Genomic DNA, 21,119 nt, shown 5'->3' on the forward strand with positions numbered 1-21,119 from the left:
TGTACAATATAAAAAAATTTTATGAATAGAAGATGTTTAAAGGTGGAAGCAACCTCTCAAGTCCGAAAAAAGAGAGAACAACACAGTCCATTAATGAAATAATAAAGCATAAGATTATATAGCTACATTTTAAAATATACATTTATATAAGGCACCATGAAGGAAGCATAAATCATATTCATCTGCTATGATTACAAATATGTAAAAGGATTTTCTGAAAAGACTAGAAGTGAATATAGTTGACCCCTGAACAACACAAGTTTGAACTGTGTGGGTCTACTTATTCATGAATCTTTTTTAATAGTAAATACTATCAAGACAAATTTGGCTGAATCCACAGATGCAGAACCACAGATATGGAGAAAGTTCAAATACAGAAGGCTAATTGTAAGTTATACACTGATTTCCAACTGCACCCCTAACCGTCCAGTTATTCAAAGGTCAACTCTACTTCAACAACATATTTGCTGTTTGGAGTACAATTACAGGTAGGATCTGTGCCCTCATTTTTAGTTATACTGTTTCTCACATTATTTCTAAATAATTTTCATAATAATATACATCTTCAAGATGTACAAAGATTAGTGCCAAGTGATACAGGAATTACACATATTATCTTGTAATAGTGTATAATATAATATAATCTGCAAAAATACTGAATCACTCTGCTGTACATCTGAAAGTAACACAGTATGGTAAATGAACTGCACTTCAACTAATAAAAGAATCACTGCTGGCTTGGAATGACTAGTGAAGACTTTTACAATTTGGGGGCTGAAAAGCCTTGATCAGAGATTAGTCAACTGCTCAGAAATCTCAAACAGAAAAATATCATTACAGAAGAAATAGTGCCCCCTTGCTGACCACACACTGTGATGGCAACAATAGGGCTAAACTCAGAACTCAAGGAAATGAATCCAGGAGAGTGGACACTAAGGCAGACGAGCTGAAAGGCAGGGATGTGAAGGAGAAGGTCTGGTCAGTGCCCTGAATCAGCACACCCACACCTCAGCATCTTCGCTTCTCTGACACACTACTTGTTCCAACACGACTTTGGGCAAAACCCTCCTGGGAGCTCCTGGCATCCTCTGGGCAACAAAGTAAAGTGTACACGGCATTCCACCCACCAGAAAAAGCGATTTACTTCTCTACCACCTCTGAATGGAGAAATCCCATGTTCATAATGATGATCTTGGGGTGCTGCCCAATCTCCTGGTGATGTGAAACATTAGATCATTTAGTTTAAAACCTGGCTGAGTTCAGAATTACCTGGGAAGCTTGGTAAAATATTTTTTCTTACAGCTTTACCCTCTGATTTTGATTTAGTAGGCTTATTTTGGTACCTAAGAATCTATATTTTCAATAGGCACCCTGGAGATTACAGACACCAGGAACCACTGCACTAAGTTACATATGATAGAGTTTTAGTGTCTCATATAGCTTATAGTGTTTGCATTTACTAAAACTGATGGATAGTCCTAACAGAATATTTATTTAAGCAGAATATTCACTTCCCAACCATGCCAGAAAACAGAATATTTACTATACCTGGTAATCCAGCATGCAGAAGCTTGGGAAAAACTGACAAATTCGGGATTCAAAAAAATAGGGGAAAATCCAGAATATGGGTAGTTCTTTCTGACTGTTATCTAATGGATCACAAAAAAGAGAAAAGAAAAAACTGATATTAGAGAAAAAATAAATCAGAGAGTTGTTACTGAAAAAAATATGGTATTGTGAGAAATTGTAATCCTTCAATACATTTAAATCATACAGAAGGAGAGACTATTTACCGGAGTACCATTTACAACTTGACTTTTCCCCAAAGTCAATGGAAACATTCTCGTATATTTAACCACAGCTACACAGGGTATGTATATAAAAGTTAACTTTATATGCATATCACTGTGGTCTAGGTAAAGGCAAAGATATTACCTAAAAAGAGAGAAATAAAAAATGAGTTTCACTATGAAGCACAAAGGTGAATGTGTCACAGTAGAAGGATTCCTAGACCAGAAGGCAGAAGGCCTTAGATCTGAATCCTTATCTCTGCCATAACTCACTATGCCAGTTTTCAGGGTGGATCCATCTTTTCTGAATCATGGAAGATTCTTATGAACAATTTCATCAAAATTAATTTTTATGAGAGACAGTGGACATAGCTATTATTTACAGAACACCTCATACAGGCTGAGCACAATGCTAGGAACTTTCTATATGTTATCTCTTTACCATAACTCCTGGAGTCAGATATTAATATAGTACTCTCATATCATAGATGTGGAAACCACAGGTGCAAAATTTAAGCATTTTGTTCAAATTTATGCAGCTAATGAGCAGGAGAACTGAATTCAAACCCACAGGGTTCTTTATTGCTTCCCCAATAGCAATGACTTTTCCACTTTGATAAGTAGACCTCAGAACCAAAAATAAGTGGGATACTTAGCACTATGAGTCCCTTTTCAGATTTCATTTGCATCCTGTCCCCAAAGCACACTGTTTATATAGCACAATTAATGGAGAAGCTTGATCACTTAATTCCTGACACTCTTATATTTATCAATTTGCAGGCTGGAAACTGAAAAATGATTACACTGACTAATTAGGCAATTATATAAAATACTTTGAAGTCCTAAGCCACTTTAAGCTGAATATCCCCCAGTCATTAACCCACTTCCAGAGTCAGGTATCCATGCGTCACTGCTAGGCTACTTGGTGGCCAGCCTTCCCAAACAAATCTCTGCACAGTTCAGAGCTTTGGCCCAGAGGCTGGGTGCCCTCCTAGAGTTTTGGGTAAGTCTTTTAGAAGATGAAATATAAGGTCCATGAGGGCAGAGATAAGTGTCCATTTACCACTCCATTTCCAGTATCTAAACAGTATCTGGAACATAGTGGCCATTTAGTAAACAGTAAATAAATGACAACAGTTCACTGATATTCTGTTAAATGTTCACAGATAATGCCTCTTTAATGCCCACCAAAATCAAATATTTTATTTATGAGCCATTTTTCAAACACATGATTAGAATAAAACAAAGTGTATCATGATAAAGTCATCATCAAATATGCCTATTTTTCAAAAAAGAAGAGAATGCAAGGCATGTATATTTTTTCAGTGCTCTGATTCACTAAGGTCTGCTAATATGTGACAGGAAGTAGATGTATATACATATTTATTTTGCAGTAAATAATAAATCACACACCTTGGCTGTGACCTTCTTTCCACATAGCAATTAACTTCTTGAATGTAACAGCCAGAGGTTCAACCAAGCCACCAAATGGAGGATCTGTCACCATGATCACTCCTTCACCTCTATCTTCCTGTAAAAATGTCTTGCACACTTCAAGGGCAGCCTGGAACAAACAAAAATTCATTTCTAAATTAGGACTAGAGGCAGGAACTTCGCCCTACTTTGAGGAGAACGCACTAGGTTCAGTCTCTCTCTTCATCCTGAACTTCACCCACCCTATCACCCCAGAGGCCCTCAGTGACATTCTGAAGCCTCTCTCATTTGGCCCCATAAGATTTTATCTTCAGGTTCCTTGGTAAGTGAGTTTATAAAACTGTAAATTCAAACACCATCACTATCAGAGGACTACACATTTCAAATAATTAAATTAAAAAACTAAATTTAGTAACCTAAAAGAGAGAAACTCACTATCCATGAAGACTATCTAAAATGCTAAATTCAATTCAACAAACAGAAGCAGGGACTGCACTCAACACTGGAGACACAAAGATGAATAAGACACATTCTTCCTATCTGGTTTGTCCAATACCATAATTTCAATTTAGTGAGCTACAAATCACCAGTTAAATACACATGTGTATTTGAGTGCCAGGTAAATGGCAGGCATATTTGAACAATGAAAAGTAAATAAATGCAAGTTCACAAAAAACAAAGCTTATTCAGGCCATGAAACTGTGTTACTAACATATTTCCCCAACAAACTAACTGAAGTGTTTTTAGTAATTGCCAACATCCATTGGATCATCAAAAAAACAAGAGAGTTTCACAAAAACATCTACTTCTGCTTTATTGACTATGTCAAAGCCTTTGACTGTGTGGATCACAACAAACTCTGGAAAATTCTTAAAGAGACGGGAATACCTGACCACCTGACCTGCCTCCTGAGAAATCTATATGCAGGTCAGGAAGCAACAGTTAGAACTGGACATGGAACAACAGACTGGTTCCAAATGAGGAAAGGAGTACATCAAGGCTGTATACTGTCACCCTGCTTATTTAACTTATATGCAGAATACATCAAGAGAAATGCTGGGCTGGATGAAGCACAAGCTGGAATCAAGACTGCCAGGAGAAATATCAATAACTTCAGATATGCAGATGACACCACCCTTATGGCAGAAAGCGAAGGGGAACTAAAGAGCCTCTTGATTAAAGTGAAAGAGAGTGAAAAAGTTGGCTTAAAGCTCAACATTCAGGAAACTAAGAACATGGCATCTGGTCCCATCACTTCATGGCAAACAATGGAAACAGTGACTTCATTTTGGGGGGGGGGGGTGCTCCAAAATCACTGCAGATGGTGATTGCAGCCATGAGATTAAAAGACGCTTTACTCCTTGGAAGGAAAGTTATGACCAACCTAGACAGCATTTTAAAAAGCAGAGACATTACTTTGCCAACAAAGGTCCATCTAGTCAAGGCTATGGTTTTTCCAGTAATCATGTATGTATGTAAGAGTTGGGCTATAAAGAAAGCTGAGTGCGGAAAAATTGATGCTTTTGAACTGTGGTGTTGGAGAAGACTCTTGAGAGTCCCTTGGACAACAAGGAGATCAAGCCAGTCCACTCTAAAGGAAATCAGCTCTGAATATTCATTGGAAGGACTGATGCTGAAGTTGCAGCTCCAATACTTTGGCCACCTGATGCAAAGAGCTGACTCATTTGAAGGGACCCTGATGCTGGGAAAGACTGAAGGCAGAAGGAGAAGGGGAAGACAGAGGATGAGATGGTTGGATGGCATCACTGACTCAACGGACATGAGTTTGAATAGACTCCAGTGATGGACAGGGAGGCCTGGTGTGCTGCAGTCCATGGGGTTGCAAAGAGTCGGACACGACTGAGCGACTGAACTGAACTAGTAACTGCAAAGTTAACCTTAAAAACTGTCCAGTATATTTATCCCTTTTTTGCTTCTGGAAAGATGAACAAGAGACAGACCTATAATACTAGCTCCGGTCTACTGACTTTGTAGTAGCTTTCAAGTACTCATCTATAAAAGCAAATCAACATTTTTAGTACACAAAACAGTAGAAGATTTTAAAGTTTAATGGCATTTAAACTTTAATAAACCTATATGTACTTTATAATAAAATATATATTGTTCTACTATTAAATCAACTTAGAAGACCCAATTGAAGAAAGGAAAAATCACAACACCCGAATCCCTTTTCTCTAAGAAAGTCTTTATTAACTTCCTCCTCGAAGTCCTACAGCAAAGGATGGTGTCAAGAAGGTTAATCATTTTTCAAGTGCTGCCTGGCACTTCCTTAACCTGCCTACATGATCAAGGACTAAAATTACAGCCGATGTTATTGAAAAGCCTTCAAATCCCTAAAAGTTGTAAGTAGGGAAGAAAAAAAGTAAACAAAGCCTGAACACTTAACAAAATTTTTAAAAAACATTTAAAGAGTACCTTTCCAGGTAAGAAATCAATGGTGGGGTGTACTGTTCTGAGTGGCTGAGGGTCCTAAGGTGGATCACCTTAGGAAACAAGGCGGGAAACAAGATAACCTTTGTATGCCACCAAAGTTGACAATAACTTAACTCTTTCCTTCATCTCGGTGGCTAGCATTTTAAATAGGCACCCTCTGTACACACTTTAACCACCCTAACCATTAAGGTGTATGACATTTTTTATTTTTTGAGAGACTATATTAGTGGCTATGAAAAAAAAATCCTGTACAGGAAACTTCTGCTTTTTAATCCAGTCAACTGGGGAGAGCTTCTATGCAGTGGCAGAGGCTTAGATCCGCAAAGGCACTTCACAGACAGGCATCTTGGAGACACTTACATACTTTAGTGATCGATTATTAGATGGTAATCTCTACTGAAAACCTTGCCTCCAAGTAGGCAGAGAAGGGGCAGACAATAAAATCATTAAACCATAGTTTTCTACAGATCATTCTCCACAGCTGCAGGTGCTATTTAGAGGCTGCTCCTAAAACACAGAGAAAGGAGAGCCTGATTTGGATGACTGTCTTCTTCTAGGAAAGAAAACATGGAGCTCAGTCTTTACAGCTTATTCCAACGGTTATTCTAGAAACTTGCAAGGTAATTCTATAAACTAGCAATAAAACTTTCATAAAAGCAAAAATAAACAAATGGGACCTAATGAAACTTAAAATCTTTTGCACAACAAAGGAAAACTATAAGCAAGGTGAAAAGACAGCCCTCAGATTGGGAGAAAATAATAGCAAATGAAGCAAAAGACAAAGGATTAATCTCAAAAATATACAAGCAACTCCTCCAGCTCAACTCCAGAAAAATAAATGACCCAATCAAAAAATGGGCCAAAGACTACACAGACATTTCTGAGACCAATGGAAAGACAACAGAGGTAAACGAACAGATGATAAGATGGTTTGGATGCATCACATGATCAAGAACTGCAAATTTAAAACCCAGTATGACGGATGTCCTCATGGTTAAAATCGGCCAGTCAGATGGATGACTGACTATCGCAAAGTAACCTAAAAACTGTCAGTAATTGGATCCTTTTTGTGGAGATGAAAAGGAAGACCTATTAACCACTGATTGGTGTTAATGCAATTTAATAGCATCACATTATGTAAAAACAGTGTAGAAGATTTTTAAAGTAAGTGGCATTTAATTAAAACTATGTACTTTATAACAAATCATTTGGTCTATTAAACAACTAGGAAACCAATCTGAAGAGGAAAATCACACACCCAATCTTTCTCTAAGCAACTGTTTATAATCCCGACATGGAAGCATCCTCAGAATGGATAGAGAGCAGAATGGTATGAGTTAAGGCTGTGGACCTAACTACACACATCGGAAAATTACAGCCAGCATTAAAAAGCTTCAATTTGAATAGTTGTAATGAGTGGATGAAAAACGAGTAACAAGCGAAAGTAAGCAAAATTAAAAACCATATACCTTTACTAAAACAATATGTGTACTTTAGAATGTGGGTTAACATAATCACCTATATGAAAACATGAAAAAGTAACCTCAGATGCAATGTGAAAACTAATCTTTGTGCACTCGTGGCTAGAAAGGCGATGTGTAATGTTTCCACCTAAACATATAGAATTTCCTAGAGAAATGCTAATTATGTGTTACTTTCTTGAAATATATAAAATTGCTGGCCAACTGTTAAGTATTTAAATGTAATTTTACTCATCTTTATGGTTCAAAATAAAAAGCAAAGTCACGGTCTAGTATTTTTTTTTTCCATTTATTTTTATTAGATGGAGGCTAATTACTTTACATCATTGCAGTGGTTTTTGTCATACATTGAAATGAATTAGCCATGGATTTACATGTATTCCCCATCCTGGTCCCCCCTCCCACCTCCCTCTCCACCCGATCCCTATGGGTCTTCCCAGTGCACCAGGCCCGAGCACTTGTCTCATGCACCCAACCTGGGCTGGTGATCTGTTTCACCCTAGATAATATACATGTTTCGATGCTGTTCTCTTGAAACATTCCACCCTCGCCTTCTCTCAGAGTCCACAAGTCTGTTCTATACATCTGGGTCTCTTTTTCTGTTTTGCATATAGGGTTATCGTTACCATCTTTCTAAATTCCATATATATGTGTTAGTATACTGTAATGGTCTTTATCTTTCTGGCTGCATGGTCTAGTATTAAGAACAAAAATATGAATCCCTGACCCACTACTGAAGCATCAGAAGCTCGGCTACTCCCTCATCTGTGTCACTAGCGCTGACAGCACCCCTGAGCTCAAGGCCCCACAGTGCCAAGAGGCCACCCTGGACCCTTGCATGTCCATGTTCTGCCAGCCCCACAAACTCAACATTTCCAAATGTCACTTACAAACTTCCCCACTCTGTGTTTTGAAGAATGAAAGATGAACCCAGGTCATGGCCCCATGGTATCTTTGGCCTCTTCCCCAGCACACATATCACCAAGTCATCTGTTTTTTTATTGAGGTATAATTGACATGTGTACACACAGTAATTACACCAAGTCTGCTGGTCTCCACCAGTGAGATGTACTCTGAACCCGCTTCTTTCCTTTTCCTACTCTCACTGTCTGAGCCCCTTTTCACCTCCTCTCAAATGATTTTTCAATTTCTTGTTCTCCTTAGAGCTCATCTAATCAGTCCTCAAATTCTGGTGATTATCAACCACATAAGCCCTTCAGGAAACAGTGAAACACATCTAATTGTAACTGCTATTTACTTCAGTACTTGGTTTTCATAGCTCTCACTGCTGAAGAACGTGTATCCCAAAGCTAAATTGATTCTGATGGGAGGAGTACATCCTTGGCTATACCTACTCAATCAGGAGACTCACTTTTCAATCCCAACCAACAATTTAGAATCTAGTTTCATTTCCTAAATGCAGAGGTCTTTTGGTCTTCTTGGTTTTCAGTCTGTCAGTTAATATCTTAAAGCACAATATATACTTAAGCACAGTTCACCATTTTTTAAAAGTATATATATATATATGCATATATGCATGGACATGGGCTTCTCCTATAGCTCAGCTGGTACAGAATACACCTGCAATGCAGGAGACATCCGGTTCAATGCCAGGTTGGGAAGATGCCCTGGAGAAGGGACAGGCTACCCGCTCCAGTCAGTATTCCTGGGCTTCCCTGGTGCTGGCTCAGAGAGTGAAGATCTGCCTCCAGTGTGGGAGACCTGGGTTTGATCCCTGGGTTGGGAAGATCCTCTGGAGAAGGGCATGACAACCCACTGCAGTATTCTTGCCTGGAGAATCCCCGTGGACTGAGGAGCCTGGAGGGCTACCGTCCATGGGGTCACAAAGAGTTGGACACAACTGAGCAACTACACACAGCACATGTGTGGATATGCTGCAGGTAGTCTTGATAATTTCAAATATTTTTGGCCAGCCTCCTGTCAGTTATGATTACTTGGCTGGTTACAGATTTTATTTTGTAATGGGACTAACACAGAGTTCAAAACAGGAGTAGAAATATCAGTTCTTGCTATGTTGTTTATTCACAAGGTCATTATTAACAACATACTGAAAGAAGGTTTTTTTTAAGCCACTCTCCTTTCTTTAAGGCTAATTTTTAAGAGCAGTTTTAAGTTTACGGTGAAACTGAGAGGAAGGTTCAAAGATATCCTACATACCCCCTGTTCCTACCCCTCCCCCATTACCAATATCCCCCACCAGAGTGGGACATCTGTTAAAAGTGATGAACCTAAACTGACACATCATTATCACCTAGAATTCATAGATTGGGGTTAACTCTTGACACTGTCTTATTTTTTAAGGATTAGTTTAATAAAACCATAAATCCCCTTAACTGGGACATGAAATTTATCAGAGAGGAAGACATCAAACAACTAACCACAGAATTATTTAATTACAGTATCATAAATCTACAAAGGAGAACCTGACCTTGTCTGAGGGTAGGGGAAGCTGGAGAAAGGAACTTGGAACAGGGTTCTGAAGGATGAGATGAAATTAACAGGGCAAAGAAGGAGCAGAAGAAGGAGGGAACAGCATGGCAAAAGCCCCTGTGATGGAAAGGCCAGGCTGAGACGAATGTCATATGTCCTGGATACAAACGGCAAAGCAGGAATGGAGAGAAGACAGGCTGGAGGGCGGCAGGGTCAAATCACACAAAGCTAGATGGGTCTTGCTGAGAAAGTAGGTCTTTACCCAAGAAACAGTGAAAAGCATGAAAGGTAAATAACATGATCACCCCTAGATGCTCGATAACACTCAGTGAACAAACAAAAGTAAATATCAATCAATGGAGGAACAGCCACCATTTGCTCTTGAGGGACTGTAGAAAAATAATGAAGGAAATACAAGAAAAGAAGAAAGAGATAATGGTCATAACTCTTACCTTTCCATCAAAGAAGTGATGGTTAAACATATTATAATGGCAAAAACTATCTTCCATATAAAACTGCGAATACCTGTAAAATAATTTATTACTGTAGTTACTTGTCTGGTCACAGCTTATACAGTAAATAAATGTAAACTAAATTTTAAAATTATGAAATCACACCTTAAATAAAATCAATTTCATCGTCCTTCAGGTTTCTGAAATAAAGAATACTTTCCACAAACCTCAAGAAGCTAACAATAGTGGATGAATAACAAACTTAGATTATGGTCCTAAGTTTAATAAGCCAGTGGGAAAACTACAGAAAACTCATATATAAAAAACACACATATTCCTATGGACCAGAAGATTATAAATAAATAATTATGTTCCTGATAGATTATTATGCATTTTAAGCTTGAGTTGGGTTGGCAGTTAAAATATGTCTCTCATAGTTATTAATTTTAAAGAAAATACTGAATCAACATTTCTGCTCAACAGCTGTTATTTTCTTCTGTGGCTAACAAAAAAGGTATTTAATACAGAGTTTTTCTTGTCTATTGCAAATTAGCTTAATAAAATATGCTTCTTAATACATAAGAAAAAGAATTTATGTGCATTTCATATTTACTGAATTAGTGCCAGGAAAGAGGATATTTATTTACTGATTGAATCATTTTATTCTTCTAACATACTACTTTAAAATGCAATCACTAATGAATTGGAACACCAGCTTTGGGTATTAACACATTATAATTTCTGCTAATTTACTAGGCAAAGTTCATACCACATTTATGGCTTAAACTTGCATTTACTTGATTTCTTACAAAACTGAAACTTCTTTCTTCCTTAATTTTATTTGTACTGCCTACCTCTGTTTTCCCTATCTATGTCCATGGGTCTTAATGTCTTTCTTGTGACTTCTTTGTGTAATATAGAAACCTCTTTCATCTCAATAGGATTCTGAACTTGCACAGTTTGTCAAAAACAATTCACACAGGACCACGCCATCCTTCTACAGAACACATAAGCTAGTGGAAAGACTGAAAAAAATCATGGACACATACTTACTTATACAACTTCTTTAACCAAATCATGACCGTGGCACTTCTTTGCTTCTACTCACAGTTATTTAATACCATCTGCACAATCACCAACCATGTTGAGTATTTAATACAATGGACAAGCCTAGTTTATCCTCTTTCTGTTACACTGTAACTAAGAGTACAGCTCCACAGTCAGGGGGCAAGGTTTCAAACTCTTAAGTTTCTCAGTTACCAGCTATATAACTTTAGTAAGTTATTTTACCTATCTGAGCCCCAGTTTCTTCATCTGCCAAATGGGAAAATGATTTCTACCCTATAGGACTAGGTGAGAATACATAAGATAATTATGTAAAGTGCTTAATACAATGCCAGCTATAAAGCATATACTGAGATTTCAGGTATCATTATTTAAATAAATACTGGCTATAAAGATTTATGTCTCAATGTCTCTAATATTAAGGAATTAGGTTTATGTCTAACCAAAATTTCTCCTCCTGTAATCTAAACCCATTTCCTCTTATTCTGTGGAGACAGAAGAACATCTGTTCACCATTCTCAATACAATATCCCTTAATATCATTTAAGATACTGTTAGTACATCTGCTGACATAAATTTAAACTGAAGAAATAAACAGAAGGCTTAAATAACTGAAAATATTTAAACTATACACTGTAACCTAAGGAACACTCCAGAAACTATGGGACAATGTCAATTACCATTATTTAACAAATGTCTTCCTCTTTAACCAAATCCCAAATAGCTGATAATATATCCATATTAATTATTAATTTACATATACATTAAGACGAGTACAGCTGTAGATCAACCATCACTGAGGTGTTCTCCCTTGCACTGCTTTTTGTGAGCAAGGGAAAAATACAATCCCTTTTTAAATGTATTTCTACCGCCCTCCACTTTTTTCACTGCTTCATAACGCAATAGGTCTTTTTTTTTTAATTAAAAAAGAAAATGTTATTTACAAAAATTCAGCACAGCACACTTGTCCAAAATGTTCTCAGCAGCAGTGGGCAGAGCTAGAGAGAGAAAAAAGCCAAGGTTTCAGCTCTAAGCTTCCATCAAACACAAATAAGAGAGCATAATTATTCATATTTCAAATTACAAAAAATCACTCAACATTACCCTCTTAAAATGAAATTTGCCACAAAAATTATTCTCTCCATTGAATAAGGCAAACAAAACCAATCAGAAATGCATACACTTGAAAACTGCTCAAAAGGACATCCATTTAATTTGGCCATTCATTCTCTTTAAATAAGAACCAGTTACCAAGTATGAAACATGTTCTACACACAGGAAATGTAATCAAGAGCTGAATAAAATTAGTTCACAAAATGAACCTAAGAAATTCAGCTTTTTTATATAACTTTATTTGGATGTAGTTTGCCAAACAGAATTTCACATCTTTCATGCTAAAATTGGAGCATACAGAAATCCATCTTAGCAAATGTTAACTTCATATCTTCTTTTTCTTTGTTGCTCACTTGCTAAGTCGCATCTGATTCTTGGCGACTCCATGAATTCTAGCATGCCGGGCTTCACTGTCCTTCACTATCTCCTGGACTTTGCTCAAACTCATATCCATCAAGTCCGTGATGCAATCCAACCATTTCCTCCACTGTCAGCCCTTTCTTCTCCTGCCCTCAGTCTTTCCCAGCATCATGGTCTTTTTCCAGTGAGTCAGCTCTTTGCATCTGGTGGCCAAAGTACTGAAGCTTCAGCTTCAGCATCAGTCCTTCCAATGAATATTCAGGATTGACTGGTTCGATCTCCTTGCTCTCCAAGGGACCCTCAAGAGTCTTCTCCAGCACCACAATTCAAAAGAATCAGTTCTGTGGCACTCAGCCTTTTTTATGGTCGAACTTTCATACATACATGACTACTGAAAAAACATAGCTTTGATTATATGGGCCTTTGTCAGCAAACATGTCTCTGCTTTTTAAAATGCTGTCTAGGTTTGTCATAGCTTTTCTTCCAAGAAGAAAGTATCTTTTAATTTCATGTAGTCACTGTTTGTAGTGATTTTGGAGGCCAAGAAAATAAAATCTGTCACTGTCTCCACTTTTCCCCCATCTATTTGCTGTGAAGTGATGGGACTATATGTCATGATCTTCTTTTTTGAATGCTGAGTTTTAAGCCAGCTTTTTCACTCTCCACTTTCACCTTCATCAAGGGGCTCTTTAGTTCCTCTTCGCTTTCTGCCATTATACAGTGGTATCAACTGCACATCTAAGGTTGTTGATATTTCTCCTGGCAGTCTTGATTCTAGCTTGAGATTCATCCAGTCTGGCATTTCGCATGATGTATTCTGCATATAAGTTACATAACCAAGGTGACAGTATACAGCCTTGACATACGCCTTTCCCAGTTTTGAACCAGTCCACTGTTCTATGTCCGGTTCTAATGCTTGCTTCCTGATCCGCATAAAGATTTCTCAAGAGACAGGTAAGGTGATCTGGTATTCCATCTCTTTAAGAAGTTCATATCTTAGATGCTCAGAAATGGACATTTTGGACTTGCCTGGTGGCCCAGTGGTTAAGAACTCACCTGCCAATGCAGGGGACATGGATTCTGTCCATGGTCCAGGAAGATTTGACATGCTACAAGGCAACTACAACTGCGAGCCACACCTCAGCCTGCACTCTAGAGCCTGTGCTCTGCTACAAGAAAAGCCACTGCAATAGGACGCCCATTTGCTGCAACTAGAGGAAGCCCATACTCAGAGACCCAGTGCAGGCAAAAACAGAAGGAAGGAAGGAGGGAAAGAAAGCAAAGAGCAGTTACAGCGCATATACACAGAGCCTAGAGTTGAGGTAGTTCTCTGCAGCTCTGCACAGACCTTCTGGAGGACAACAACAAGCCAAATGCAAAGTGCCAAAGAACTATCTACTGCCACACTATATACACAGAAATGTTTCCCTGATTTCATCGTGGTCTCTGTGAAAACTGTGGACTAACCCCACACTCCATCATAATGTAAATACAGGCAACAGGCAGAGTTCATTCTGACCAGTAACTAGTATTTCAATTAAACCGGCTCTCTCTTAGCACTCAATGTTGACCCTTTACAGAACTGACTCAAAAATAGAGTAGCTATCAAAGAAGCTAAGCCAGGAGACCACAGTTCAATACCTTCAGCTTTTGTTAGCAACACACTCAGAGGTTTGCAGACACAGAAAGAAAAAACCATCTGTGTGTTCCATAGGTTATAAAACAACTTTATCTACATCACCTACTCCCTACTCAGACCAGGGGATTTAACTATAGGCTCAAGAAAGGTGAAACTGCAAAGTATGGCATTTAAGGCAAAAGAGTTTGTAAAGCACAATATAAATCTTTCAAGTTAAAAGTAAACCAGTAATAAGACTTATAATTTCTTTTTAAGCAATGTTTTAAAAATTGATGTTACAATGATCAACTTAAAAAAAATAAAGCCAAATCAGATAAGATGCAAGAAAGTGTTTTGGAGGACAGTGCATACTGATGTGAATATACCTCACTTACATCACACTACTGAACGGTATACTTAAAAAACTGGCTAACATGGTAAATGTTATGCTATGTTTGTTTTATTGCAATTAAAAAAAAAACAAGTAAATCAGGGCATGAGCAATGAATAACACAAAATAAAATTTTTTAAAAATTTAATTTACAAAAACAACAGAAAGAATGAAGTGTTTAGGATTAAATTTAACAGAAGTGCAAGTCCCGTACACTGAAAACTACAAAATCTTGTTTAAAGAAATGAAAGAAGAGCTAAATAAACGGAAAGATAGCTCACATTCATGAAACAGAACACTTAAGATGGAAAGATGTGGGTTCCACCTCTGGGTCAGGAAGATCCCCTGGAGAAAGACACAGCAACCCACTCCAGTGTTCTTGCCTGGGAAATCCCATGGACAGAGAAGCCCAGTGGACTATAGTGCACGGGGTCACAAACAAGTTGGATACGACTTAGTAACTAAACAACAACCCCTCAAATTGATCTACAAATTCAGTGTGACTCCTATAAAAAGCTCAGCTAGCTTTTTACAAAAACTGAGTAGGTAATTATAAAACTCATACAGAAATGCAGTAAACCCACAATAGCCAAAATAATCTTGGAAAAGAATTAAGTTGAAAGATGTACACTTCCCAATTTCAAAACTCACTACAAAACAACAATTAAGATTGCATGGAATGGATAAGAAAGCTGTGGTACATATACACCATGGAATATTACTCAGCCATTAAAAAGAATACATTTGAATCAGTTCTAATAAGATGGATAAAACTGGAGACCATTATACAGAGTGAAGTAAGCCAGAAAGATAAACACCAATACAGTATACTAACGCATATGTATGGAATTTAGAAAGATGGTAACGATAACCCTATATGTGAGACAGAAAAAGAGACACAGATGTATATAACAGACTTTTGGACTCTACGGGAGAAAGCAAGGGTGGGATGATCTGAGAGAATAGCATCGACACATGTATATTGTCAAGGGTGAAACAGATCGCCAGTCCAGGTTGGATGCATGAGACAAGGGCTCGGGGCTGGTGCACTGGGATGACCCAGAGGGATGGGATGGGGAGGAAGGTGGGAGGGGGGTTCAGGATGGGGAACACATGTAAATAAATCCATGGCTGATTCATGTCAATGTATGACAAAAACCACTACAATATTGTAAAGTAATTAGCCTCCAACTAATAAAAATAAATGAAAAAAAAAAAAGATTGCACGGGCCTGGTATAAGGACAGACACAGATAAATGGAATAGAATTTAAGGTCTACAGATAAATGCACAGATATATGGCCACATGGTTTTCAATAAGGTTCCAAGAGCATTCAATGGGAAAAGAATAATCATTTAAACAAATGGTGCAAAGGCAACTGGATATCCACATGTAAAGAATGAAACTGGACCCCTACCTCACATCATACTAAAAAATTAACTCAAAATTAACTAAATGTAAGAACTAAAAATTAAAAACTCTTAGAAGAAAACAAGTGTAAATATTCATGCTTTTAGACTAGGTAATAGTTTCTTGGTATGACACCTAAAACACAAGCAACCAAAGACAAGAGAATAACTTTTGACTACATAAAAGTGAAAAGACAACCCACAGAATGAGAGAAAACATTTATGAATTATATATCTGATAGGAGTCTAGTACCCAGAATACATTAAGTACTCTTTCAATTCAACAATAAGACAAATAATCAATTTTAAAAATTGAGCAAATGACTGAATAGACATTTCTCCAAAAAGATAAACAATTGGTCATAAATTCATGAAAAGGTACTCAACAACATTACCACAATGAGCCACTATTACAAAAAGACAGACAGTAAGTAAGAGTTCATGAGCATGCGAAGAAATTGGAACTCTCATATATTGCTGTTGGGAAAGAAAAACAGTGCAGTCACCTTGGGAAACAGTTTGGGAGTCCTTCAAGAATTTAAACATAGAATTACCATAGGACAGTTGTAACTGTGACTTTGGTCAAGATACTTAATTTCTTTGTACCTCAGTTTTCTATTCTGAGGAAAGGAGAATGTTAATAGCATCTATCCTAGAGGGCTATTATGGGAACCAAAGAATTTAGAATAGGGTTTGACATGTGACAAGCATTTACTAAATATGTTATAGTTAATATTTCATGTTATAAGAACTTAAAAGTTAAATTTCTACCTTTAAAATAATACTTTTATTAATAATTTAATAATACTTTAGGAAATAAACAAGGTAGTTAAAAAAGAAATTGATATATTTACTCAATGGAATAGTATACAGTCATAAAAGGAAGTACACTTATATGCTTAACATGGAGGAATCTTGACAACATTATGCTAAGTGAAAAAGGTCAGACACAAAGGTCATATATTGTATGATTCCATTTATATAAAATATCCAGAAGAGACAAATCTGGATGAAAGAAAGAAGACTGACGTTTATCAGGATAAGTAAGGCACTTATCAGGAGAAGTAAGGAGTTTCTCTTTAGTGTGATTAAAAATATTCTGGAGTTATGGGTGATAGATTGCAGATGCAAAACAGTGAATATACCAAAAACTGCTGAAATACACACTTTAAAATGGTCTATTTTAAATGAATTATATCTCAATTTTAAAAAAGAAATTGAGTTTATCTTTAAGAAGAAGTCTGTATTATCACTCATGGAATTCCATTTTCCCAAAGATTACTAACATCAAACAGGTATTTGTAAAATGTGTGCTTGTCTTGTTAATAAGGAATGAGAGTTGTAGAAAATGTGGGTTATTTCTGAGACACGTACATGCTTACAGTAGATAACCCAAAGCTGACTTGGAAATCTAAAGAAAAATAAATGATGAAAGCTGTACTTTTTAATGTGACTTCTACACTTTAAAATTCTGTCTGCCTTGTTTTTAGGGAGAAAAAGCATATGTAATTTCACAGAGAATCTGAGTAATACTAGAGAGAACACAACTACTGGAATATTGGCCAAATAGGTTCTATCAAATTAAACAAACAAACCAAAAAAATTCAAAGACTGATTCCTTCAATACACTCAAGAATAAGAAAAATATACTAAGGACATGGTATCTCACAGACTTACCATGAACTCCTGGAATTCAAACAATTACAGAAACTAGGAAGAGTACTACAAGTTTACAGAATCAGAGCCTGTGGATGGACACATCTGCCATCCTGCGCTGTAAATCAAAAATTTGTAAATCAAAAATCTCCTCAATTACCCCCAGAGGAAAGAATCAAGATGTGGTCCACTGTCTCATCTGTTTGTTCCAACATATCAGGTGCTGCTTAATTCTGATTCTCTCCCACAAAGCTTATCTGTTTGCTTATTAATTTGCCTCTGCCTCGGGACCTATTTCCTAGTTAGCACTCCCTTCACTTCAGGCTTCATCCAGTGAAACACAGTATGCACATCCTTCATTAAAAACATTAAAATACACATCTTATCACATTTAAGACATTATGATAAAACAAAATCCTAGAGGAAATTCAGAATTACCCTTGAAAAGTAAGTATATAAGAAGAAATTTCACTCAATAGAAATGTATGTCTAAATTATAAGCCAAAGACAACTAGGTACATTCACAGAAAAAATTCAGGAAGCGTACTAGCAAAAAGCCTACTGCCTCCCTGTCAGCTGGTAGAGAATCCACCTGCAATGCGGGAAACGGGTTCAATCCCTGGGTTGGGAAGATCCCCTGGAGATGGGAGAGGCTACCCACTCCAGTATTCTGGCCTGGAGAATTCCATGGACTGTATAGTCCATGGGGTCGCAAAGAGTCAGCCACGACTGAGCAACTTTCACTTTTACATGTTGAGTTTATCTAACTGAAGAAATACCTTATAAACAATTACTACTTCTATATAAGTAAAGGATTATAACAGGATTAGTAAAAGGAAAACATTAAAAAGAAACAGAACACAATGAAGGAGAATAACTATTATACTTTGTAAACCTACCGAAAATCAATATCCAATAAAAGACTTCTAATGTTAGACTTCTTGTCACCTGATTCTTTCAATCTGATCAGCTCATGTAACCTAAAGCAATTAATGAAAGCAAATTTAGTAAGAAACAACTAATGTCACATGTAACAAGCAAACAAACAAAAAACCCATCAATGGTCTCCTGATAGTTCTAACATTTCAATGAAACACTGAAGAAAATTTGGTAGGTATAAGCAAAGTTTCAATTTTGAAGTATTTTTAAATAGTAAAACAGAAAACTCTAGAATCAATAATAAATAACTGAGGAATCAAGCCAGAATCTCCTATCATATATCAGAAATCTATAAAGATTTCTCTTGAATGGAATAAAGATTACAAACTCCTTCAGAGAAGGACTATACTGTATACTTGGGGTTGTATGTTGTACCCTCTATACAGTAAATAACTACTCACTACATTTTCTTACAGTTTAGACAGTGGTGATGGGAGAAGCCTTTAAAACACTGTTATCACATACCTCGGGGTCCCAACACACAGTACTCTTCTGAATCCAAGGTTCGAGAGCAGGTCTACCAAGAACAGACAGCTCCGGTCAGCAAACAAATACTGGGCATTTGTCTTCTTGTTTTCCAGTGGATAAAGGAGTTTACTGGGCCTTTTTAACTGGGTGATAGAAACATCACCCACTACCTGATGTTCACGATGCTTCTCCTCATCATCCGGCAAGAGCAACTGCTGACAGCTCTGACAAAACTTTCTCTCAGACAGGGGCAACTCAATAAACTTCAAGTACCTTCAAGACACAACAAAACAGAAAGCAATACATTCTAAGTTGGTTACCTTAAAGGCATTTGATTTTTGCCAGTTTTAATATGCAAAAAGTATTACTTCTTAAAGAGTGTTATGCACGCATGCATGCATGCTAAGTCACTTCAGTCATGTCCAACTCTTTGCAGCCCTATGGACTGTAGCCCACCAGACTCCTCTGTCCATGGGATTCTCCAGGCAAGAATACTGGAGTGGGTTGCTGTGCCATCCTCCAGGGGATCTTCCCGACCCAGGGATCAAACCTGTGTCCCTTATGTCTCCTGCATTAGCAGAAGGGTTCTTTAAACCACTAGTGTCACCTGCGAAGCCCAAAGAGTGCTGTCTGAAGAAGTAAGGGTACAAAAAAATTCTATATGTTGGGAATTTATGTCTGGCTGCACACCTAGAAGTAGAAAAGGATCAGCGATTCCGTAAGAATTGAGATGCTCCAATTTAGACACTGGATGAAGATCAATATTCATTTAAAATGTGAATATAATATATTACTCAAACAACTTAGTAGTAATGGAGACTACTATCACCTTTAAATTTATTGACAAATCCATGTATTCTAACTTGGAAGTGTTAAACAGTCTGGCTCAGTAAGACAGTCATTTTAAAATGAGAAATTAAGATCATTCTTCAATTTCTTATGGCATACTTAGCAAGAAAAATTACCTCTTAAAAGAAAAAACGTTCCCACAAAGTTCCTCTATTCTTAGCAGCACTGATGGAGGCAGTTCTGAGAAGCTCACGTGCAAAACAGCAGAACATTCTGTCCTGCCCGTCTCTGGGGTTCCACGGGCTGGTGTGCAGAAGTGCCCTTCTGGGGGGCTTTTCTGCTGCTCCACAGGGTTTTGGAGCTGGACTTACAGGGACCAGTAACCCATCAAGCCAGCACTCTGGAGGACTCAGAGGAATCCTCCATCTCTCGAGCACTCTAAGTTGAGCAGAGCAGTCTGGTTTTGATGCTGAGCCAACAATCTTCTGACAATGAGTTACTGGAACCCAGAGAATAGGAACAGTGTGCAGTGCCACAGGCATTTTATGGTGACAACAGTCCACTTCATGAGATCAAGCCCTGAGCCTTTGGAGTGGGAGCACTGACTCCAAGACCCCAGACACCGGAGAACTGACCCTGGGAGCGTCAGAGAGGGAGAACTCACAGAGGAAACCGCCTGAATACAAGGCATCATCCAACCACCAGTAGCACCCTGTGCAGAAGGCCTCATCTAAGCAACAACAACAAAAACAAATATACAAACCCAATCATCAGCAGACAGGATTACCACCTCACTCAGCCTTGCCCATCAGAGGAAAAACATACAAACAAACAAAAACTCAGCACAAACCTCACCCTATTCAAAGCTTACACAAACCGCTGGATCAACCTTAGGAGGGCAGAAACCAAAAGGAAAAAAGAATTCAAACTTGAAGCCTGGGAAAAGGACACCTCAAACACAATAAGTTAAAAAGAAAAAAAATAATCAAAAGGCAGAGAAATACCACACAAATGAAGGAACAAACTACAAACACAGAAGTCCAAACAAATGAACAGAAAATAGGCAAACTACCTGAAAGAGAATTCAGAATAATGATAGTGAAGTTGATCAAAAATCTTGAAAACAAATTGGATAAAATTCAAGAATCAATTAACGAAGACCTAGAATAATTAAAGAATAAACATACATAGACAAACAACACAATTACTGAAATTACAAATACTCTACAAGGAATCAATAGCAGAATAT

The 21,119-nt window shown here is 37.5% G+C and overlaps 1 protein-coding gene across 5 annotated transcripts in view; it reads right to left on the reverse strand.

Annotated features, from left to right (window-relative positions):
* Positions 1-21,119, reverse strand: part of ZCCHC4 (zinc finger CCHC-type containing 4) — a 62,622-nt gene that overhangs the window by 20,294 nt on the left and 21,209 nt on the right. For 2 of the 5 annotated variants that reach the window (XM_020897608.2, XM_070452074.1), the window contains 5 exons: positions 19,079-19,354; positions 18,574-18,654; positions 10,063-10,135; positions 3,204-3,354; positions 1,549-1,649 (listed from right to left, as the gene is read on the reverse strand). In XM_020897608.2, the coding sequence (XP_020753267.2) occupies positions 1,549-1,649; positions 3,204-3,354; positions 10,063-10,135; positions 18,574-18,654; positions 19,079-19,354 (682 nt within the window). The remainder of the gene's footprint in view (positions 1-1,548; positions 1,650-3,203; positions 3,355-10,062; positions 10,136-18,573; positions 18,655-19,078; positions 19,355-21,119) is intronic. The other 3 variants (XM_020897609.2, XM_020897611.2, XM_070452075.1) reach the window with 3 other exon arrangements.

This window comes from Odocoileus virginianus, chromosome 21 (genome assembly GCF_023699985.2).
Source record: "Odocoileus virginianus isolate 20LAN1187 ecotype Illinois chromosome 21, Ovbor_1.2, whole genome shotgun sequence".
NCBI classification, from domain to species: domain Eukaryota; kingdom Metazoa; phylum Chordata; class Mammalia; order Artiodactyla; family Cervidae; genus Odocoileus; species Odocoileus virginianus.